The 25,631-nt window shown below is 35.5% G+C and overlaps 1 protein-coding gene across 1 annotated transcript in view; it reads right to left on the bottom strand.

Moving 5' to 3' along the window:
• Positions 1 to 25,109, bottom strand: part of SPAG16 (sperm associated antigen 16) — a 1,085,475-nt gene extending 1,060,366 nt beyond the window's left edge. The window contains exons 1-5 of the mRNA XM_046019197.1: positions 24,982 to 25,109; positions 14,320 to 14,366; positions 13,116 to 13,211; positions 10,515 to 10,633; positions 4,602 to 4,739 (exon numbers count right to left, since the gene is read on the bottom strand). Of these exons, the coding sequence (XP_045875153.1) occupies positions 4,602 to 4,739; positions 10,515 to 10,633; positions 13,116 to 13,211; positions 14,320 to 14,366; positions 24,982 to 25,108 (527 nt within the window). The 5' untranslated portion in view covers position 25,109. The remainder of the gene's footprint in view (positions 1 to 4,601; positions 4,740 to 10,514; positions 10,634 to 13,115; positions 13,212 to 14,319; positions 14,367 to 24,981) is intronic.
• Positions 25,110 to 25,631: the final 522 nt, after the last annotated feature.

The raw sequence follows: 25,631 nt of genomic DNA, 5'->3' as shown, positions 1-25,631 counted from the left end.
AGTACATACTATATGAGTCCTTTCAAAAGAACTTCCAGACTGAGTTAAACCAATAGATGGTAATAGAAATCAGAACATTAATTGCCTAAGGAAATGAGTACAGGAAAATTTTCTGGTGTGATGGAAATGTTTTATAATTGTGATTTGGCTTAGTAACTATATGGGTATATATGTTAATTAAAACAGACTGAATGTTAAACATCTGTATACTTAGCAGTATATAAACTTTTTAAATTAATATATTTTTTAGGAAAAAAAGAAAGATTATCAAACTGCTACTTACATTATTCCTCTCCAGTATCTAGCATATACTTTTACCTTCAAAGTAACTATAAACACTTTTTAATAGTACATTTTCTCCCCCTTAAAAACATCTATGTAATAAGGATCTTTTCTAAACATTTATTTCTTGCTCCTGGATTGGAAGAATAAATATTGTGAAAATGTCTATGCTACCTAAAGCAATCTACACATTTAATGCAATCCCTATCAAAATACCATCCATTTTTTTCAAAGAAATGGAACAAATAATCCTAAAATTTATATGGAACCAGAAAAGACCTCGAATAGCCAAAGGAATATTGAAGAACAAAGCCAAAGTTGGTGGCATCACAATTCCGGACTTCAAGCTCTATTACAAAGCTGTCATCATCAAGACAGCATGGTACTGGCACAAAAACAGACACATAGACCAGTGGAACAGAATAGAGAGCCCAGAAATCGACCCTCAACTCTATGGTCAACTAATCTTCGACAAAGCAGGAAAGAATGTCCAATGGAAAAAAGACAGCCTCTTCAATAAATGGTGCTGGGAAAATTGGACAGCCACATGCAGAAAAATGAAATTGGACCACTTCCTTACACCACACATGAAAATAGACTCCAAATGGATGAAGGACCTCAATGTGAGAAAGGAATCCATCAAAATCCTTGAGGAGAACGCAGGCAGCAACCTCTTCGACCTCAGCCGCAGCAACATCTTCCTAGGAACAACGGCAAAGGCAAGGGAAGCAAGGGCGAAAATGAACTATTGGGATTTCATCAAGATCAAAAGCTTTTGCACAGCAAAGGAAACAGTTAACAAAACCAAAAGACAGCTGACAGAATGGGAGAAGATATTTGCAAACGACATATCAGATAAAGGGCTAGTATCCAAAATCTATAAGGAACTTAGCAAACTCAACACCCAAAGAACAAACAATCCAATCAAGAAATGGGCAGAGGACATGAACAGACATTTCTGCAAAGAAGACATCCAGATGGCCAACAGACACATGAAAAAGTGCTCCACGTCACTCGGCATCAGGGAAATACAAATCAAAACCACAATGAGATATCACCTCACACCAGTCAGAATGGCTAAAATTAACAAGTCAGGAAATGACAGATGCTGGAGAGGATGTGGAGAAAGGGGAACCCTCCTCCACTGTTGGTGGGAATGCAAGCTGGTCCAACCACTCTGGAAAACAGCATGGAGGTTCCTAAAGCTTTTTTTTAAATCAAGGTATAATTTACCGGTAATGTTGTACCTGTTTCAGGTACACAATGATTCAATATTCAGATGTAGTGCAAAATGATCACAATAATATAGTTAACATCCATCACCACACATACATATATATATATACGTATATATATCACACACGAAAATACATTTTAGATAACACTTGTAGCAAGATAAGGAAAACCTCTGTTCTAAAACAGGCATTGCTTACAACAGAGAAAAAGACCATTTTTTTAAATTATAGAAATTCAAATTAAATTTAGAGTGAAATATTTCCCTTTTCACGTCTTCTTTTATGCTTCATCATTGCTGAATTTCAAAAATATTAATGAGTGATGATTAAAAAAAAATCCAAGGATGACAGTCTTTAGAGATATTGATGATAATAGCTGACATTTTCAAAGCACTTTGTGATTTACACAGCTCTTTAATATAGATTGTCTCATTTAATTATCACATCACTCCCTAGGAGTTAATAATATTATGCATAATTACTCCCAGTTTAACAATAAGAAAACTGAGTTAATAAGTAGCAGAATATTGGAAGCTAGATATTTGAACCTTAAGTTCAATACTCTTTCCATGGCAACTCTCTTCTCTACATAAATATTAAGCTTAGAGCTATTTTACGATTTCTCTGATTTTTTTGATATATCACTAAATGCTACCAGTATAATCAGGACAATATATAACATATCTGTAAACAATGGTTATTATTAGAATATTAGTTATTATTACAATATTGGTTGTTATTATTAGAAAAGTATTTAACATCTACACTTAACTTCCTTTAAGAAACAGTCTTAACCCGGAAAAGGAAAACTTTATGGTAAAGTCTATAAAAGGAATCCCATGTTTACAACTAATCCCTATTGGAAAAATATCTTCAGGGGCGCCTGGGTGGCTCAGTGCATTAAAGCCTCTGCCTTCAGCTCAGGTCATGATCCCAGGGTTCCGGGATCGAGCCCCACATTGGGCTCTGCTCAGCAGGGAGCCTCCTCTCTCTCTGCCTGCTTCTCTGCCTACTTGTGATCTCTGTCAAATAAACAAATAAAATCTTTAAAAAAAAGATATTACTTATAAAAAAAATCTTCAAAAGTCAACTGAAAAACCTGTGTGATAAAACATTACAATGTAGAGCAAACTTATAGCATGACAAAAGTAGTTTTGGTAATTTTTTACAAAACTTCATTCTCCATTTTCAAAAATATATCCAACAGAATAAGGCTCCAGAGATGTGTTTCACCAAAAGGTATCATGAGAGCACAATGTGCTTAATATTCACTTAATGATATAAATATTAGGCATCTACGAAGGGTCAAGCATCTTTCCTTCAAATTTTCTATGTCAAGTAGATTAAAGCAAATAAATATTTTCCTTTCTAATCTGTTAAAGTTTAATTATATCAAATAAGATATTTAAGAGATAATAATCATAACCATTGAAATTAAAACTGCATTTTAATACAGCAAATTTTATATACATTTAGTATCTGATAGTTTAATAAACACAAATAAGAATCAGATTTCATTTGAGTGATATCTGTTTTAATTATGGGATAATAATTTGCAAAGTTAATAGTTTATATGGTTTTGATTATAGTTATTAAATATTATATTCAGTAAAGAACCAGTAATCAACCAGAACTATTTAATGTCACTATGACAAAACTCATTGCAGAAAGAAGCTCTATCTATTCAAAAGAAAATTAGCAAACTCAAGCAATAATTCTAAGATCAGGAACTGAAACAGTATGCCAGGCAGCACTCTGAAAAATTTGCTGTGTCAAATTCCCAGTGCATCCATTAGGTGTCTATACAACATCACAGTGAGCATCAGGGCCACTTCAGAAGTGCAAACCACTTCTGAGAAATGAAGGGAGAATAAAGAGAATTCTGGTTCTAGTAACTTACTACTCTGTGGATCATCATACCCTTCTCTTTAAAATATAAAAGGAAATTGTATAACTTGCAAAAACATTTCTATAAGTACAAATAATAAGGAATAAATGATCATACAAATTATCTTTTATATACTATCACCTTTTAAAAGTAGGAGTTTTAAAATTTTCCCTCACTTTGCAATACAAAGTCTTGTTTCTTTACATTAAATTTCTTTACAAAGATTAAAAATATTGTGTTCTTGGGGTGCCTGGGTGGCTCAGTGGGTTAAGCCGCTGCCTTCGGCTCGGGTCATGATCTCAGGGTCCTGGGATCGAGTCCCACATCGGGCTCTCTGCTCAGCAGGGGACCTGCTTCCCTCTCTCTCTCTGCCTGCCTCTCTGCCTACTTGTGATCTCTTTCTGTCAAGTAAATAAATAAAATCTTTAAAAAAAAAATTATGTTCTTGTATGGTAGTTCTGCTTACCGAATGTTTTGTTTTGATATAATTCTTTAACAGAAAACCACTCTTTAAGTATGTTTAATAAAAAATAATGAACAAAGAATGAACTTTCTCTACTCCATATCTAAGCATTGATTTTCTATTTAACATTTTCTTAGATGAGTAGATTCATCCCTATTCAACACATTCACATGTTTGTCTTTGCCAGAATAACAGTGTTTATCTAAATTTGTTCAGCAAAAACTGTGTCTTCCATTAATCAGAGAAAGAAAGATTTGGCTTCTGTTAAGTTTCTCTTCTATGCATAAATTCAAGCTAAATTATAAAATAACGGTTTCCTTTGGGGAATTTTCAAACACCAAAATTCCTCTCACTAGGAATACACTAGCTCCTTCCTTCCTCTTTGTTTCTGTAATTTTATTATTATTTCAGAAATTAGCTTATCCTCATAAGGAAAGATTTCCACAAACCATGAAAAGATTATCAAAACCATAAGAAAGTGAGTGTATCATAACAAATTAACCTTCTCCTGTACAACTTCTTACAATCCACTTTTCCTAATGGGTTGCAATTGTGAGAGTTCTGATCATCTATTCAATTAATTTGCTAGTGAAGCCTTTCACATTCTTTCCAACTAGAATTTAAATATAATTCAATTCAGAATGAAAGCTCTGGTACATTAACCATAGTTAGCTTCATTCAACTCTTCCATTTAGTCCAAAAGAAAAAAAAAGTCATTTAAAAATTAACATACTCAGCTGCCTGTTTGTAGCATTTCAAGTCTTTCTTCAAATTTTTGTTCTCATTTTCTAAAAGCATATTCTGCGTGTAGACATCTGGAACATTCCCAGTATCTCTGAGTTCAGTTACTCCCTTCTGTATTAACTCATACCTAGAATAAAATCAAACAAAGTCTTAATTTTGTTTCTACTAAATTGGCTTAATTTATGTGCAATTCAGAAAGTTAAGTCCTACAGATATTAACAGAAATGAGCTGCAGTATTACTTTTGTAAATTAAAATGTCAAAATTAGTAATATATATTTAAAATTTTTAAAAATAATTGCTAGGTACTAATATCATGTTACATATAACCAAACATCTCGTATATCCCAGGCACTAATCTAGACACTGGTGAAATTAACAAAGCAGTCCAAGCCCCCATATCACAGTCTACTGTGGAGAGTGATATGTTCTATGAAATAAAATAAAACGGAATAAGAGGGATAGAGAGACTGAAGTGGAGAGTGATGGGGGCATTTGTGCTATTTACATAGGTTGAAGACAGAAAGTATGACTGGCAAAGTGCTATTTGAGCAGAGAACTCAAAGAAATAAGGAACCAAGTCAGGGGGATAAGAATAGGAGGAGCATTCTTGGTTGACAAAAAAGTGAATTCAAATATCCTTAGGAAAAAAAAGTGCATGACATGTACAATTAAAAGCAAAAGCCTGTATATCTGGAATATCTGGAACTGGGGAAGGGAGAAAGTGGCGAGAAATGGGTCAGGAAGACAGCAGGAAGCTGGAAAGAGGAAATGTGACTTTACCTGAATCAGACTGAAGCCACTGGAAGGCTTTGAGAAACCAGTGATACTCATCAGATTTGTAAAAGGATTAGTCTGTTGGAAGGAGGTGGGGGGATGGGTCATTGGGAGATGGATATTAAGGAGGGCACTTATGATGGCACTGGGTGTTATAAGTGATGAATCACTGAACTCTACTCCAGAAATCAACATTAGACTGTATGTTAACTACCTAAAAATTTTTTTTATAAAGGGGGGGGGAGGAACTTCTATTGTTAAAAATAACAGATGCTTGAAGAAACTGACCCTAGAGGAGCAACAGCAGAAATAGAGAGACTAGTTTGGAGGCTGTTGCAGTAGTCCAAAAGAGAGAGAATGGTGGCATGAACAATGTTGGTAGCAGCAGAGATTATGAGAAATATGTCCCTTTTGGACATGCTGTAAAGGTGGAGCCAACTTATTAGTGGAGCCAATAAAGATTTTCCTATGAATCATCTCCCAAGTGTTGGTTAATAAAAGAGGTCAAAAATTACTCCAATGCTTCTGGTGGAACACCCAGCCACTTACAAAGATAGGAATGAATGCAGCAGGAATTGGGTGGTTGGAGAAATTAAGGATTTGTTCAATGCAATATGTCTACTAGGCAATTAAGTGAAGATGGATACTGGGTATACATATCCAGAGCTCAGGGAAAAAGTCAGGACTTGAAATGCAAATTAGGGAATCATCAGTAAATAGATACAATTTAAAGTCACAAGACTGTACAAGGCCACCTAGGAAGTGAATGTAAAGAGAGAAGTGAAGTTTTTGGACTGTTTCAAGACTGGAAGAGAAGGAAATACTACCAGAGACTAAGAATCAGAGGGGATAGTGAAGTTGTGAGTGAATATGAGAACATTGTGGTTCAGGACCCAAATAAATAAAGTTTTCCAAAAAGGAAGACATGAACAACAGTGATAAATGCTGCATACAAGATGAATAGGAATACTAAGGATCAGTCACTGAATTTGGCAATGAGGAGCACTGAAAAAACTTTTAAGAGTCATGGCGATGATAGTTTCATTAGAGTAGGTATAAGAGTAGGAAATAAGGAAGTGGAAACATACTCGTTGAAGGCGACATGATAAAGTGGAGCCTAGGAAATCAAGATGAACTTAAAAGAGGATGTGGAATTCAGGGTGTTTTTTTGGTCTTCTACCTTTTTTTAACTATATGAAATACTGTACATCTATGCTTATGGGAATGATCCAGCGGAGAGAGGAAAAAGCTTAGAGTGCAGGAAAAAAGAGAGAGGAAAACTGCCAAAGCAATGCCCTTGAGTAGGTAAAAGGAGTTGGGCTCCAGTAGACAACTAGAGGGTTGGCCTCAGATGACAGCATGCACAGCTCAGCCTCTGTGACATGTGAGAAGGAGGAGGCCTGAGAACAGAGGTGGCAGGTTAGTAGAGAAGGAGGCAGGAGTCATAGAACTTTTATTTTCTCAGTGAATTAAGAAGCAACATCAGAGAACCATTTACAGATTTGCAAATAATTGTAATTTTAATTATATATGTGTATATATTATATATAGCAATAAAGCTAAATAAAAAACAATATAAATGGAAAAACATATCAGTAATAAAGTTATTAGTCAAGAAATCCCTATAAACTTTGCTATAGATGACCTAAACATTTGTTTAAAAATGTTTAATTATCAGCATTTTCATATCATAAATCTTAATTTTATTAACATATTACATATTAATAATCATATGGCTATGTTATACTTCTTATCCAATACTAAAAAAAAGCCACGAAAACAAAAGAACAGCAAGACAAGTTCTGCAGAATATCTAAAAGGTTAAGAAAATAGAATCAATATTAAGTAATATTTGCCACAATTTATAAAACAAATAGATAACTATTTAATCACAAATTCACTATTATATTCATACTTAGAATGTGATTTATACTTCTATCAGAAGACATAAGGATTAAAGTATTAGACCATAAAGATTTTCTGACCATAAAACTGGTTTTCAGCAACCTGCATTATTTAATACAGAAAAAAATGCATAAAGAAATTATTTTGATAAGAAAAAAAAGTGGTATGTAGTCCTTCTCTAAATTAAATGCTATGTAAATAAATTAATATGTGGTAAATATATACAAATCAAGCATAATACAACATATCACATACTATATCATATATATCTGACATTCAAAAATAATTTATCATGAAAAATTTCTGTAGTCTATGTAAAAATATCAAAGATGACTTCAAACTTGGCAAAACTATTCTAATACTATTAGATAATTAGGAATCATAATCCACAAACTCCAGAAACACATTAATACATTTCTCAGTAAAACGAGCATTTCCTACATAAAATGTTTTGGTTTTGTTTCAGGGGTGTGTATATTAAAAAAATATCCTGGTCTTTTCATTTCTTCCTCTTTATTCATTCACACTTAGAATAAGACTGGAAAGTGTTCAGACGGGAAAAAAGATTGTTATGTAACTATTAGGAACAGGAAATAAAATTTACTACCAACAGACCTGCCAATAAAATTACATTGATGGTCTTCATATTTATCATAAGATCCATAAACTACTTAGAATTATATAGATACAGAAAATACACAGGTTTTTCAGGGAGAAAGTACAAAGGCTTTCATATTTGTCTATATACCACAAGAGTTTCACGCCCATTGTCACAAATGGCAAATAGTGTGACAGAATTTCAGTAAACATATCAACAGCATCGTAAGAGTAAGGGTTATTTTTCCTTCCTGATGGCACCCAAGGCATAGGATATAAAAGACAGGAAAACAGTCACCTAGATAATAACAAATATCAAATGAGAATTCTTCCTCCCAAGTTTTCAGGGACAGTTAGGGAAAATACTTCAGCAACAAAGACAAAATTCTGTTAGCTACTGCTAACGCACAGTGCAGACGTTTTTGTGGTTCATAGAAAAAATTCCTACTACATTCACACACATACACACAATCTTTTTGGTTTGGTTTGGTTTGGTTTGGTTTGGTTTTGGTTTTGGTTTTTGTGAACAGACAGAAAATAGTTTGGAATTGCAAAAAAGGGGGAAAAAAAAGCTTTCTGGCCTATATGTTCTGCACTATGACTGACTAACTTTGCTATTACAGCATGAAAGCAGCCACAGACAATACCTAAAGAAAGGTTACAGCTATGTGCCAATAAAATTTTATTTCCAAAACAGAGGCAAGCCAGATTTGCTTGCAGACCTTAGATTTAAAGAATATACTGCAATTATTTTTTTGAAGATTGAAAGATAACAAGTCCAATTTTATTGCCCAGCTTTTTCATTACTTTGAGGTTTTTGTTTTACAAACAATGGGGAAAACTTGTTTGTCAACTTTTGTAAGATTAAATGAATTCATAACCCGCTCCCCCTCTCCCAATCCCACCTCCCCCCAGCAACCCCCAGTTTGTTTTGTGAGATTAAGAGTCATTTATGAATTCACAGCAATGAACACTATAAATGTTTTTCGCCATAAGAAAAAAATGATGAAAAATATATTTAATATTCCTATAGTCCTACTATGCAGAATAAGTAAGGGTTTCTAATCAAAGTAAAAAAATGTTTCATGTGTAGTCAAAATATTTAATACTGTGTAATCTAATTACAAACAGTTTGTAAGTTTATTACAAACTGGCAGCTAGGAATAAGAATACAATTATTTGAACCACAATATTACTAAACCCATATAATAAAGACATATATAAATTTTACTTTAATATTGGAATACACTAAGTGGCATGCTTATATAGGGAGGGATTCTATAAGTCCTAATACCATTGTAGTTTCCTGAAATATCATCTCAATCCAAATTGCTAAACCTAAAAGGATAATATGATCCAACAAGTGCTTAATTGTTAAGAGTATACTTGGTTCCAGATTTCTCGATGGGAATCATTTCACACTTTGGACTGGACAAACATGTAGGTACTCTATGTCCCAACATGTCTTCTTAGAAGAAAAAAGGAACTGAGCCACATTAATTTCTCATTTCATTAGTACTGTAAATCAATCTTCTACCTACTTTCACAAAAATATATTTTCTAATACATTTGTAATTATTTCCTACAGACATTTTTATAAAAATCATTCACACAATTTCCAAATTTAATAGGAACACTATTATTTTTCTACCACTAAACTTGCTCTTTTTCCTAAATTGTATTAATGAAAAACGGTTCTCTTCATTAAATTTATTAACTTTAGATATGCAACTTGAAGTAATAAAACTGATTTCTTCTATGTACGTGGTCTCAATAGATGAGAACCAAAAAAAGCAGAAAATAAAAACTGCATCAAAGGAGGATTAGTAGAAATTACAAATTGCTCCTTATATTTAAAATTAGGATTTAGTCCCAAAACACTATAACCATCTTTCTATATCTTAGTATTCCCTTTCCATGACATGGAATGGCTTTTAAAATGGCTCAAACATATTTTTATATCCAATTACTTAATAATATTTCTTTAAAGAATGCTGGGCCTCTGAAAACATTCCTGGTGACATTACTGCTATAGTAAAGGAATAAAGACAGCATGCCTGCTGATTTTCATAACCAATAAGTTATTAAAATTTTCATTATAGTAAGAAAATCTGTGTTTAGACAGCATTTGAAAATATAATTCTTCTTATTTCTAAATGAAGAAATATTTACAGAAAAAGAATCAATCAGTTGCATGAGTAGAGAAAGGCAGGCCATTACACACTAGAAGTAAAACAAATGAAGTAATACTCTTGGTAGGATGTCTTAATGCAAGAAATATTACCCTTAATAATTATGTAGAATATATTAGAAAAGTATTTCATTTCAGCTTTGTATTAAAGAATCCCAAGAGATATTCCATTTTTTGACTTTTGAAAATCACTCAACTTTGAATATTTAGAAAGGGTGTTTAATAAAAACTTCTTTTAAATTGGTTTCTTAATTATGTGAGGAAGAGAAAGAGTGTGTGTGTGTGTAGGTATGTGTGTTGTACTTCCAGTGGTAGGGATGGGAAAGGCTTCCATCCCTTTCATCCATTTTGCGTAAGTTTAACGACTTCAAGTCCTTGAAGACAGTTAAAAGTGTACATGTTAGCATTCCTATTTATCCACATAATTGTTTACCATTCGGACTGAAAGCAATCAAGAGTTCTGGTCATTCCCATTTTGATTAGGAAATTGCAGAGAAAGTCTTCTATAACTTCAGGTATTAGTTGTTTTGAAGGAAGAACTGTTTTCTGTTCCTGAAATTTAAATGTGCAATTATTTATTTTGAAAATATAAAATCATCACTAAGCTTTGATTATTGGTACAAATAAGCTGTTCATTTATTCATTCATTTGTTCATTTTTTCATTTATTTTTGTTGAGGGTTATGTTTCAGGAACTATTTTAATCACTAGGGATAAAGCAGTAATGAATTTACACACTAGATGAAACTCAGTCTTCATACCTAATAGTCAAGTGGATGGAGAAAAAAAATGAATAATTACATTAAAAATATACAATATGGCAGATGTTGTACAATACTAAGTGCCTGGCAGAAAAAAAGCAGAGGAATGAAGGGAAGGAGAGCCAAAGGTAGGGCAGATATGTGTGTGGAGCTGGGCTGCTATACATGTAGGGTGATGAAGAAAGATTTCACTGATAAAGTGGAATCTGAGCATAAAGATAGAGGAAGATAGAGTCATGTTTCAGTTACAGCGTCAACAAATACAAAGACTCTGAGGCAAGAGTGTGACTAGATTACCTAAAGAACAATGAGGACAGCTTGTCCTTTCAATAGCATATAAAACATTAAAAAAGAGAAAAAAGTATGGGCCTTTTAATTATTTCTATTATTATCATTATAAAAAGAAATATAATGAATTTTGGTGCCTTGAGCTTTAGAAACACTATGCTACAGAAGAATTATGTGCTAGTGAGTGCCTTATCCTACCATTTCATAACAGAAGTAAGTCTATCAACTATATCAGGGGTCAGCTAACTGTGTAAAGTTTATTAGAACACAGCAATGCCCATTTGTTTACATATGGTCTACAGCTACTTTCATACAACATGAGAGAAGTGTGTTGCAACAGACATCTTACGGCCTTCAAAATCTAAAATATTTACTATATGACCACAGAGAACAAGTTTGCAGGCCCCTGAACTAGAAAAGTAGAGATATTTCAGCAAGTGAGATATGAAATTAGGACAGCCATAAAACTACCACAAGTCAATATATAAAATGAGTCAAATACCACGTAGATACTTAAAAATACCAAAACATTACTGTCTCTAGAGTGCCTTCCTTTTCTTTGCATTGGCAAAAACTTACCAATCTAACAGCTGATCATTTAGACAGATCTATTTTCAAATATACAGAAACTTAACAGCAGACTGTTGCCTCCTTCCCCTTCTTAACATGGTAATGGTCACATACCAGGTCAATGTTATATACCTGGTAATAGTTACACAGAAATTCAGTGAGGAAAGAATCTCTGTTGCCCCAAAAAGTCTTTTCAAAAGTTCTACACATGGGCACCTGGGTGGCTCAGTGGATTAAAGCCTCTGCCTTCAGCTCAGGTCGAGATTCCAGGGTCCTGGGATCGAGCCCCGCATCGGGTTCTCTGCTTAGCGGGGAGCCTGCTTCCCTTCCTCTCTCTGCCTGCCTCTCTGCCTACTTGTGATCTCTGTCATATAAATAAGTAAAATCTTAAAAAAAAAAAAAGTGCTACACATAATTTAATGCTGATCTTAATTACTAATAGCTGCTACCACATTCAAAACAATGATCAGCTGAAGCAAATTTAGGAGGCTACAGAAAATTCCTGACAAACGACTAGGGTTTTTAAATGAGATTTTTAGCACTCAAGAAGGATAATTTTAATATCTTCCCCAAGGTCATTTTATTTTAAAGATTTTTATTTATTTATTTGCCGGGAGGGGAATGGAGAGAGAGAGAGGCAGGCAGAGAGAGAAGCAGGTTCCCCACTTAGCAAGGAGCCCGATGTAGGACTTGATCCAAAGGCAGATGCTTAACTGACTGAGCCACCAAGGCATCCCTCCTAAGATCATCTTAAAGATATTATATAAGAATGTTGATTATGCGCAGAACCCTGCCTCAAACATGGAAGATGCCAGGGTGGCAGAATATAGCATCTCGGCCTGCAAGTCTGCATTATGGTGGAATTTATACATAATTGCTGGATAAAGGTATAATATAGCCAGAAGTAAATATTCATTACACAAGAATAAGTGCTACCTTGGCATTTTTGGTGAATAAATTTGAATATGATATTTAGAATGAGATGGATGATAGTTGAAGGAATTGGGAATACAGAAGGAAAAGGACAGAGGACTATAAGTTTTTTCTTATTTTTTAATGTGTTACAACACATTTTAGCATCCATATCCAATACCAAAATCTGTACATTAGTGTTAAAAATCTTTGGTTTAATATCCAATGATATTAAAAGGCAGAGTTCTGAGGAAGATGTCATTTTTGTGAAGTTACGCAAGAGTAACCATGATGTAGAAAATTACAATCCAAAAAAGAATAAATATGACTACTTACTTAAAGTGAAGGTGCAATGATAAAAACACAGAAGAGAAAAAGGTGTAACAAGTGATAGGACAGCATTTATTATGTAAAACTTAAGTTTAGCCAGTAAAACTTAGTCTCACTGCTAAACTATAGACTATATTCAAACTACACAAACAACAGGTTGTGTTCAATTCTCACCAAAATCTGAGTATCTGTAGACTGTTCTTGGACCATCTGAATTGCTTTTGCCAGATCTTCCTCACCTTCTGGAATGCTAAAATTGTCATCTGGTATCTAAATCAAAGAGAAAGAGAATAGGAAGAGCAATCAGAAACATAAAAATACCTTACTTCATTTCAGAAATAATTTTTCTCACAAAACAATGGATCAAAAAAAATACACCTTATGTAAGACACCATGTCAGGCTGAAGTTCTGAGACAAATGGATAACAAATGGATTACAATTGTTAAAAATAACAAATGGATTACAAGCAGGACATAACTCAATGTCACCTTTGATAAACTCGAGATCAGCTTATGGGCATTCGCGCTTATGTATAAGGATAAACACTGTCTAACAACTGTGCTGAGAAAAAGTTTAAGGCTGCTTCTTTTACTCAACTCACTAGCAACTACCAATGTCTAGTTTATTAAAAAAAAATAGAACTCACTGCCTGGATGCTAAGTTCTTGGAAGAATGTAATTGACTGTAATTATGATATTAATGATGGTTAACAACACATGCTTCTTATGTGCTGATCAGTTCTGTCTTTCATATGAAACCTTCAGTAATTTCATGTGGCACATATTCATATTATCTTTATTTTACTAATAGTAATAAAAAGTTTATCTACTGTTTGTTCTTTTACTTGCCCAGGCCACAAACTGCCGGGCTTGCTTTCACAGTTGTACTTACAACGTCTGTCATCTAGGAGCAACTCAATGTGCCAACTCTCGGAAATAATGATAGGTCCCATCTGAACATTGAATTAAAGAGAAGATGTGAGACAGGAACTACACTATAAAGCTGAAGGGAAGCATGAGATCTGAGCCACAGCCAGTAGTGGGACTCTGGAAAACCCATCCAAGAGCAGAATGGATATTAGGGGATGCGTGCAGGACAGAGATGACAGTCTGTAGTAAGGATCCACAAAGCAAAGGAGAAGAAGCTAACTTTGAAGCACAAGTACCAGGAAAACCAAAAGAGCCAGATGCATTAACCAATCCAAACTTTCAAACAGAACTTTAACCCTTCACTCTTAAATAGCTGGTATTAGGTACTTCAGCAAAAAACCAGCATCTCTTAAGGAAAACAAAAAATAAAATAAAATAAAATAAAATGAACGTTTCATAAGAATGACTAGTGAATTTATAGGCTAAATACCTAAAATGAAAAAATTACCTCTTCATATTCATAATCATCTTCAGATGCTTCAGTTATGGTGACCTCTGAAATCTTGTCAAGTGTCAATCTCAAAATATATGGAAAATTTATTAAAATTGATTTGATGTTAAAATTTAGTATCAGATCCAGTTATCTTACCAAGTTAGTAAATGTTTTAATTTAAACTGTTTTTTAAAATTTCTCTTCCCCGTACAACCTACAAATACATTTTGAAACAAAGTATTTTTCATTATTATTTTAAATTATTGTTCTACATAACCCAACCTATGAAAAACTACCTTTCCATATGTCTATTTACTATCTAATGATTTCCAATTCGATTCTAAGGCTTATAAAAATGTACACAATAAGATAATATAAATTAGAAAGAGATAAGAAAAATGATGAACAGGAAAACTATGGCAGTAAATTTTTTAAATCTATCTCAAACTAACTTAATTTCCAAGAGCTCCTGAGTCACTCAGTGTACTCTGACTTCTTTATTTAAAGTATTATGAATTTTTCAGAAACACAGCAATATTTAAATATAACTAAAAAACACATTTCAATGTTTTCATAATAAAAGTTTCTTTAATCTCTACTTTTTTATTACCTCAATTTTAAAATTAAATTTTGTTCTCAGGAAAGGAAGCTTATTTTTTAAGCAAATATAAATTATACAGTAATCCTAATTCAGGACTTCATAAATTATCAAGAAATAAACATTACCCAACTTTTGTATCAACACAGACGAGACTGGAAGAGATTATGCTGAGTAAAATAAGTCAAGCACAGAGAGTCAAGGATCATATGGGTTCACTTACTTGTGGAGCATAAGGAATAACACGGAGGACATTGGGAGATGGAGAGAAGTGACTTAGGGGAAATCGGAGGGGGAGACAAACCATGAGACACTGTGGACTCTGAGAAACAAACTGAGGTTTTGGAGGGGAGTGAAGTGGGAGATTGGGTGAGCCGGTGATGGGTATTAAGGAGGGCACATATTGCATGGAGCACTGGATGTGGTGTATAAACAATGAATTTTGGAACACTGCAAAGAAATAAAATTAAATTAAATGATATAAAAAAAAGAAATAAAGATTAAAATATCAGAGAAATGACCTTAATAAAAAAATTTTAACAGCACTGTTGTAAGACTTTCAAAAATTACAAGTTACTTTAATTACAAATGATAATTTCAATATTTAATTTTGAAAGAAATCACAACATACACCAATAACATTATCTTGTTTACATTTTTTCCTAATGTATACATGTGATTATGCCAAGTTCAAAATGTATGAAATTAAGCTTTTTAACATACAGTAATGGTTATGAAAATCAAAGATGAGATTAGCCTAGTTTTCATCCTGCTACTGGTTATGAGAAATCATCTTCCAAGAGCTAGCTAAAAGTGTATAAAACGCCTTAAGCTACTCGTAGTAAGAATTGGTATCATTTACAAAGTATTTAACAGAAGCCAAGTCCTGTCCTTAAGGGCTTTACATGATGAATCAACTCCTTTTGTCTTCATCCTACCTACAAGCTATTATCATCTCCATTTTGTAGATCAGGGCTTACAGACACAAGGTCACACAGCTAGGACCTAACACAGCTGGGAATCAGCCCAGGTTTCACTACGCTATACTTAAACCTCTCATTATTCCATGTTCGTTTTCTATATTACGTAAACACTTGAAGTGTTTGCCAATTATCTTACACACAGTTCTAAACCTCTAAAAGATAAGTTATGCAGTCTTTAGTTACTCAGCTCCATCATAAGCTGTTAAGTCTTCACTGTTTGCTTTACCCACCTGAGGAGGCACTTAAACCTAGTTCAGTCATGACCAATCCTTAGGAACCTGACACTGTCAAACAAGAATGTATCTCCCCAAAAAATGGTGAAAAGTGATTTAGGCTCAAAAAAATAACTAGTTAATTCACTAATTAAACAACTAATTAAATGACTAATTAAAAACTAGATTTTTAATTAAATTAAATTAACCTAATTTAGTAGATTCATAGATTAAAATACTACAGAAATAAAAAGCTGCATAAAGTTGCATACCTGCAGCTGATCCTATAATTTTGAACTTACCCGTACTGGGTACCAGGACTGAATACATACCTATATTAGTTATCTACTGCTATGGAAGAGTTTCCAATAGCACTGACCTCACTCTCTTTAAATCCCTTGCCAGAAGCATTCTTAAAGAATGCTGTTCAAGGTATTTTAGCTTTCACTAACATCCTATTTAAAGAACTTCCAACATCTGTCCTATATTCAGTTCCAGGGCCACTCTAATACTTTAAGGTATTTCTTATGTTGGAATCCCACTTTCAAGTACCAAAAATCTGTACTTTTTATTATTGCTACATAACCAACTCCCCAAAACTTAAGTCCTAACAATAAGCATCCATTATCTGATAGTATCATGGTCAAGAATTCACTAGTGACTTAGCTTGTGTATTTTGATTTGGGGTCTCTCATGAGGCCTCAGTCAAGAAGGCAGCCAAGGCTGCTGTCTTCTGAAGGCTCAGCTGAGGCAACAGAATTCATTTCAAAGATGGCTCTAACTTTGTTGGCTGAAGGTTTCAATTCTTCCCCATGTGGGTCTCTCCATAAGCTTCTTAAGCATTCTCAAGATATAGTGGCTAGCTACCTCCAGAATAAGAAATACAAGAAAACAAAGTAGAAGCCACAATACCTTTTATGACCAAGCCTCAGAAATCACACAACATCATTTACTCACTATCCTATCGGTTACATAAGTCAACCCTATTCAATACATAAGGTACAGGAGCATGAGGACCAGGATGCGGAGATCACTGGGCATCATTCTGAAAGCTGGCTATCATAATACCTTAAGAGGTTTCAAGAGTATGAAAGGGTTAACATATGTAAAGCATTTAGAATGGTGCCTGGCTTCTAGTTAATGCTATGCAAGTATTTGTTATTGTTTTCCTCTTCTAGAAAGAGAGGAGTACCTGTGGAAAAGTCTCATAAATCTCTCATGGCCCAGTTCTCCCGTGCATTAAGATAAATGGATTTAAAAAAATACATTCTAAATCTTCCTCCTTTCTAAATTTATATTTTTCTTTTTTTTTTTTTAAAGATTTTATTTATTTATTTGACAGAGAGAGATCACAAGTAGGCAGAGAGGCAGGCAGAGAGAGAGAGAGGGAAGCAGGCTCCCTGCGGAGCAGAGAACCCGATGCAGGACTCGATCCCAGGACCCTGAGATCATGACCTGAGCCGAAGGCAGCGGCTTAACCTACTGAGCCACCCAGGCGCCCATAAATTTATATTTTTCTGACACATTTTCACTTAATTAGATAAAATTTCCTGAGGTTCAGCTACAGGAAATCAGTTCCTTTTTTTATGGAAAAGAATACCCTCTTCTGAATGACGGTTACTAAAACTTGATTTTGTAAGAAATCACTTGTCTTCAAGTCTCCAGAAAAGCAATGCCATCCTTCATCACTGATCATAACATAATAAATTTTACAAGAAGTAAACACTCTAAAATCATTTGGATAGACTCTGAAATTGTAAATAAGCCAACTGATAAGATTAATATGAAGATGAAACATCAAAGCATAGGTTATTAATGGCAATATACAGAAAAAAAAAGGGATTTGTCCTCAAAGCTTTGGAATTATCAAACTTGCCACACTGCTACCTAGAAAATATTCAAGGCAACAGCTTTCAAACCCTAATACATTATGTTTCCTCAAAATCAAAAAGAATGAAAAAATACCATTTTATAAAACTTAAAAAGTATTGTCATATGGATCACTATCATATTTATCCTAATAACAATCCTGTGAGATTGAGTAACACAGATACAGTCATTTCTAAATTAAAAAAAAAAGAAAGAAAGAAAATGAATCAGGGAGATTAAGAAATTTGACAAAAATCATATACCTACTAGAGACATGTTTCCTGAATAAAAAGACCAGGAATTTTCTACAATATCGTATTTCTACAGCTTCTACATGTTTCTACAGTGACACAAAAAGAATGTGCAATTTCTATCAAAATCCTAAGCAATGAGCTCTCACTTATTTTCCAAACTGTGAAGTGTTATATTACCAACAGCTAAATCAAATCATTTAAATAGCTCAATTTGAAGACCCTGAAGGAGGGAGAGGTATAAAAGAGCTACAGGGCTGCAGACCCAAAGAGAAAATCAGCCAAGGGCAATAGATTAATGAGACAAAAGTTCAGGAAGAGGACAAACATCCAAAATAGGAACCACTATTTTCCTTGATTGGTATTTTCAGGATCCACAAAAATGATTTGTAGAGAAAAATCTTCCCAGGAGCAACTGATTTGAAATGTGATGTTCCAGTGTTACTGAAGAAATAAATGTACTTTGGCAAGTATGTTTGTATGCATCTGTCTCTCTGGCTTAGCTGGACAGTAACACATGGACAAATGCACAAATGAATCCCCAAATGACTGTGCGGCAGTTTACAAATAAGCATACAGTAAAAAAGTATAAAAATAAGTAAATATGAAAATTAAAAGAGAGCGAGAAAGAAGAGAAATAAGACAAAGGTAAAGCTGGAGTACCTGCCATAAAGTCTCATGAATTTGGTCAAACCTAAACCACAGGTTTGACCCAAAGCTTCCCAGCAGTCAGGGTAAAGAGGGCAATGTAATTAGATACCAATTCAGTATCCATCCAATGAAAACAGATGAGTGTCTCAGCAGATGTACACCAATTTCTGGTTCTGAAGCCTGAGAGAAATTATACTCTTCAGTTATCATAAAAAGAACACCGTGGATGGTACAGATATTGATTTTCTTGGCCCTTGGGACAGCCAGAAAGACTGAGTGAATGAAGCAAGAGATGATGAAACACCATGTGTAAAAAAAGGTTGGAAAGCACTGCTTTAGAAACAGTGTTGCCAGGATAGGAATAAGCAATTGACCAAGAATTGCCTGAATGATAAAAACCCTTTACTCTGGTTCTACTTTTACTGAACAACTTTCTTGTGTAATCTAATCTCTTAAGTGATCCTATTCTCCAGGAAATGTCCATACAATGAAGCTGGTCGCAGTTCCCAGGTAAGTGATTTTTTTTTTTTTCCATTGCAGAATAAGCCAGAATTCTGGCTTAAAATCAGTTTCCTAATGGCAACCTGCTTCTGAGTCCTTACAAAACTCCCTTCTTATTATCTGCCTAGTATTCCTTCAAAGAACATTGTTGAACTCCATTTCCAAAATTCATTTTTTCTGTCCTTTCTATTTCCTTCAGATGTAGTTATTGCCTTTCTGCCTGTTCGAAGTCAACTTCGCATTTAAAATTGGGCCTGGTTTTCTAGTCTGTTCTTCCCCAGGGTACAGTCTGTGATTCCCCTTCCTACTTGACCTGCAGACACAGCCCATAGAACCACCCACTTTCTAGAGTCAGACTCTACACTCAGACCAAGGGTCTCACTCCACATGTCCACGCATTTTGGAAGAAATTTAGTAAGAATTGTGATTTTGCATACTATGAATCAGTTCCCTGGTACTTGGTCACCATGGGTGAACTAATTGGTTGTTTCTGCACTAGCAGAATTTGTACCATATCCTTACCTTGTAGATCCTATCAGAAAATAGGCCAATATACATCCACACTGAAATTGCCAGGAAACCCTAAATCCATCACAGCACTACAGAAGACACAACTGCAAGAAGCCTCGGAGAAACATTTCAGCTGGAGAAACATTTCAGCTGGCGTAATGGAGCAGAGCTTGAGGTCACAGTTGATACAACGGGGTCACAAACAAAGTTCTGCAAATGGACCACACCCAGAAAGCTATGAACAATTTTCAGATGTGAGCACCATACAAACTTCCTCACACACTGGTCTCTTCCACTGCTGCCCTGGAGGTAGTGATCACTGCCAGCCACAGCATCTTTATAAAGAACTGGAGTGAAACATATAGCTAATTATATTTTACATGATTTCCCAAAGCTACTATAGACAGAAATTGCTTTGTAGTCTTTGACATCACTGCAGAGCCAACTTACACAGAGGCAATCTAAAATCTAGCCTGGATCCTCGATGATCAACATTTTACTTACTAAATTGAAATAAAAGTACTGTAAATAGCAAATATCATAGTCATGGTCCGCTTTCTTAGGAACGCCAGTTTCAATAATATAAGTTAACTGAATAATATATACCAAAGATGGCAAATAACTAGCACACTCACTTCCACTTCCCCCATTGTTGTTTGCTTCCAGCAGTCTTTCCCGGTAAGGCTTCAGGAGATCTCAGAACACTTATTAACACAACATACCAGAAAGCCACTACTGATTCAACAGACTCGGCAAGAGTGGAAATTTACTGACTACTCCTGACCCAGACACCACCGCCATCTTCTGCCTCAGAAGCTGAAAAATAACTTTTTTTCAAGATATAAGTCTCATTGTTCTCCTGGGGGTGGTGGTTTAAGTTTTTCAAACTTCTAAGCCAGGAGATCCAAGGATATGAGCTCTACATATTATACCTCTTATCTGAAAATGTAAAGGTCAGTAGTTAAGAAACTGGCCTACAGCTTTGTTACTTCAATTATATTCCTTAGACCAGAAGCACCTGCAGCACCTGGGAGCTTGTTAGCAATGCAGAATCTCAACCTTGACTGGGACTTACTGAATTAAGAGTCCTTTTTTAAATATCCATATTCTTTGATTCATATGCGCATTAAAGTTTGCCCAGATTAGAGGACACACAACAAAATACAATTTCTTTTCAAATAGCTTATGATTTTCATGCAGGTAAAATTTGGCACTATGGGTTTAGTAACATGTTTTTTGGTCTAGAGTTTACATTCAGACTGTCTATCCTTTTATTTGAATATATGGAGGGTGCAACTAAGCACCCAGGGGAAAATTCGTTTTTCCAATGATAGTAAGAAATAGATGACTTGAGTACATAATGATTATTAAGGCTTTTAAAAATATCTTCTCACTCAATACTATAAACATTACAGAGAAGTAACATAACAGATGGGAAAAATAAATAAGTGTTAAAAATAATAGAATTTTAAATGACAAAAATTCAATTTTAATTAAACAAAGTGATCAGTGAACATTACTATTGCAATGAAAGACTGTCTATGGATGCCATTTAAGAAAACAAGTATGAATCTGATTACATGGGGTATCTAACTATGATGACCATATTTCAGGTGACTAGGTTAGTAGAATCTTTAATTTTGCATTTTCATAAACAGTTGACTTCGGGACTGCATTCAGAGTTGATTAGCTTCAAAGGACTGGCTTAAACTCACTCAACCCTCAGAAATTGCTGTTGGGGCCAAAGGAGGACTTTTCAGTGGCCAGCAAACATGTCCATGATCTAACTAGTGAAATTCTTAGTGTTGGAATGCCTTGAAAGATAATCAAAATCTAGTTAAGGGAGCAGACAATCAGTGCAAAAGGAGGTACATTTTGGAGGGGGGTCCACTTTCCTAGAGTCCATGCATTCCATTATTCTTCCTTGAACAAGTCTTTCAACAAGTAGCAACAAAATCAATTAAGTATTAGCTTTCTTAGAGGAATTCTAGCCTGTATCTGCAGTTGGATTGAGCATTCCCAAATGTCCACAGCTACATATTAACTGTAGTTCCCACTGTAACTGAAAACCTTACCCAAGAGTACTCATTTCTAACACAGAATTCATTGTCAAAGACAGCCAACCTCTACAAGCACTTGACCCTTTACAAAGCACATAGTTAAAACCTAGCCTTGTAGGGCACCTGGGTGTCTCAGTGGGTTAAGGCCTCTACCTTCAGCCCTGGTCATAATCCCAGGGTCCTGGGATCAAGCTCCGCAGCAGGATCTCTGCTCAGCAGGGAGCATGCTTCCCCAGACTCTCTCTGCCTGCCTCTCTGCCTACCTTTGATCTCTGTCATATAAATAAATAAAACCTCAAAAAAAAAAAAAAAACCTTGCCTTATATTTTACAATGTTGCAAATATCTTTCTAATGAAGAGTCCTCCAGAGAACTCATACTCTGTAAACAGATTTCTTAAAAGCTCTGGAGATAGCTAAAAAAGGAACTAGGTGAGGGCACCTGGGTGGCTCAGTGGGCTAAAGCCTCTGCCTTCGGCTCGGATCGTGGTCCCAGGATCCTGGGATTGAGCCCCACATCGGGCTCTCTGCTCAGCAGGGAGCCTGCTTCCCTCTCTCTCTGTCTCTCTGCCTACTTGTGATCTCTGTCTGTCAAATAAATAAGTAAAATCTTTTAAAAAAAAAAATCCTTTAAAAAAAAAAAAAGGAACTAGGTGCATGTGTGTTTGTATCTTGCCTTGTGGAAGTTTAAAAAATAAAAGCAGTGATATCCTGAACTGCTCAGAAGAGAAACAGATAACTCCTACCTTTACAGGTATTAGATTACAAAGAAGGGGTGTTGCAGGGTTAAGAATTATTTTTCCTCAACACATTCTCTGAACTCATAATGGAACCTTTACTAATGAAGCCATTCCCCTCATAGTGGATCCTGGCTATTTCTGGTTTGGGCCCTATTAATCTGCACATGTTCTTTATGTTTAAATGTTTAACACTAAGAAAAGGGTAACTTCCTGGAGAATTAGAGTATCTTGCAAAGACTTAATATTGATATTTTGTTGTCTAGTGTTCTACGGAGCATCTGTTCAGTCATAAATAAGGGCAGCCCAAGACCAAACACAGTAGATTAAAAGTGATTAAGTATATATGCAAAGTAGAGAACATCAGATTTCTGATTCATTTGTGCATATTATAACTTTTACTTATCTACGGTGATAGTTCAATTAAATTACGTGAGAGCTAAAGACTTTAAACTCAGAAAGTCTCACTTCAGCAACTATCATAATTGCCTTAAGAAACAATGTCAAATAACATTATACAGTCAACTCTTAATTATGCATGTTAAGAGAGCCCAGGGAAACAGGGATAATTGGCATTCTAAAGTAATCCTCGAACTTCATTTTAACTAAGAGTTAAAGCCTCTCTCATGACTAAACCTCTTACCTAAACACTGACTGTAGGAAAAATGGCAAAATGTGTAGTTTTGCTATCCCTTGACTACCTTTTGGTTGAAACACAAAAATATCAGCCAACTAAAGAAAGATGGCAGAAAAGCAAAGGGGACAGGTAATTCAGAAATTGTACAACAAAATCGTAAGAAGTTAGAGTCGTTTATATTTACAAATATGATTATTTGGAAAATTCTTTGTAAGACAGGTTTTGTGCAAACTACTATATATTGACAGTTGTGACTCAGCAATCTCTCTGAAAATTAAGTAAATCTAAAACCTATGCTATATTGAAGTCCCACAACTTGCAAAAAAGTTAACTCAGTGTGTTTGTCTCAGGTTAACAATTAAACTACGTGTTACAGGAATCATCTTAATGCAAATAAAAACAAGATGCCTGGCTACCATTCACTACCAGGGACACTAGATAACTTAACACTTGATGTAAGTAAATTTTGAAAGAATTGTTGACTCATTTCTGAATTTAAAAAGGAATATTACTGGAAAGGGCAGCTATTTATAGAGTTATGAATAGTATATAGCCTCATTTAAGACATTAAGGCACCAACATTTCATTTAAATTGATTTTGAACTATTCAAACTTACATTCCTATAAAAATGATTGCCTTAAATAAAATACTACATATTATCTTTGGTCTTTCCAACTAAGTTCTTCAAAGCTCCCCGAAGTACCAATGTGTACAGAGCCTGAGTCAGGACAGGTGAAACAGTTTGCCAAACCCACAAAAATGTTATCACTGTTAGATCTCTGAAGTCTTTAATTAAAGCTGGGGCATTCACAATTGGGCAAAAAATAAGGTAGATTTTAGAGTTTCCTTGATATCTTTAAGAATAAAACAGATAATCATCTCTCTCCTACCTGCCTGAAAAAAAGGTATCTTTTTCTCGTGAACTCTCCGATCTCTCCAGTACAATTAAATCTATATGCCTAGACAATGTGAGCTCAAAAGCCATCCCAAGAAATGGTGAACCTATTATTCACATATAACTATTCCATTTTTCTCGTATTTCCATTGGTAATTGTTCATCACTATCTGATTTCTTCCTAACATCTGAGTCATCATTTAGTTGCTTTAAAATAAAAATGTAATAATTGTATTAAGTAGCCAAAAATGAAACTACCTAGGAAGTTGACGCTTACAAAACAAATCATTTAAGCACTGGACAACTGAAGCATCTACAGAATCACTGGCTGAAAACTCAGAGCTTCACCTCATTAAAGCCCAGAGGCAGAGGTCTTCCCGGGTCTCCTAACTCTCCTGACTGAACTGATTCACCCGATATTCTGAAGTCTGGGGGCTTATTTGGGAAACCCTAAGGAGGGATGAATCAATTTGTTGTACCATCCTAACATCAAACTTCCATCCAAAGTTTGCAGAGTGGTTACTAAGTACAAGATTCCCGAAGGTTCTTCCAACAGGAACACGGTAGCCTAACACTCCTAAAAGGCAAGTCTTTTCGGCGGGTAGCTCTCAGAGGAACACGGTGGCGCAGGCGCCACCTTGAGGTCCAAGAGGCGTTTGAGCCGGCTGGGCGGCCGCAAACCGCAGAGGACGCCCCGGATGGGAAGCCCGCGCCCTCTCCCGCAAACCCGTTACCAAAGGGAGCGCCTGAGGCCGCGCCTACACGTAAGGATACGCTCCAGGTAGTAGGCGCCCTCGGCGGCCACCGCCTCCGCGGTGTCCCCAGCAGCCGTGAAGTCCATGCCCAACGCTTCCTCCAGCACCCGCAGGGCGGACGCGGGCATCCCTTGCTTAGCAGCCATAGGAGGCGCTCCCGGCCCCGCCCCCGGACAGCCTCGCGTCTCCCCGAGACCAAAAGCCAAAACGCTTGCCCACAGTCGCACGCAGCTCTCGCGAGACTCTGACACCTTCACTGCTCCCACCAAGCTAGCTCTGCGCTCTGAAGGGCTGCCCTGCCCTAAAGCGTTGTTGCCCTCTGACCTGCACTGGTTACCACGGCAACATTGTTGCCTAGTTACCCTGGGACGCAGTTCCTGGAGTGGATGAGAGGAGGAGCAAGAAACAGTTGGCTTGGGTTATATATATTTTCTTACAGAACCAGCTTCCCCCCCCCCCCGTTTCAACCCTAGCGTTTCTTTCTCACTTCATTTTCTTCCCTAAGTTTCCTTTCTCCTGGTTCTTACATAGCCATCATATCAGCCCCTTAATTTTATGTGTGGAGACCCCCAATTGTCCCTAGGGAAGACTCCTGGAAAAGAGAAAGAACCAGGGTACCAGGAGGAGAAAAAAAAAAGAGAGAGAGAGAGAGAGAAATCACTACTGAGG

This window comes from Meles meles, chromosome 9, assembly GCF_922984935.1.
Source record: "Meles meles chromosome 9, mMelMel3.1 paternal haplotype, whole genome shotgun sequence".
NCBI lineage: Eukaryota > Metazoa > Chordata > Mammalia > Carnivora > Mustelidae > Meles > Meles meles.
This window is presented reverse-complemented; position numbering and strand designations above follow the sequence as displayed.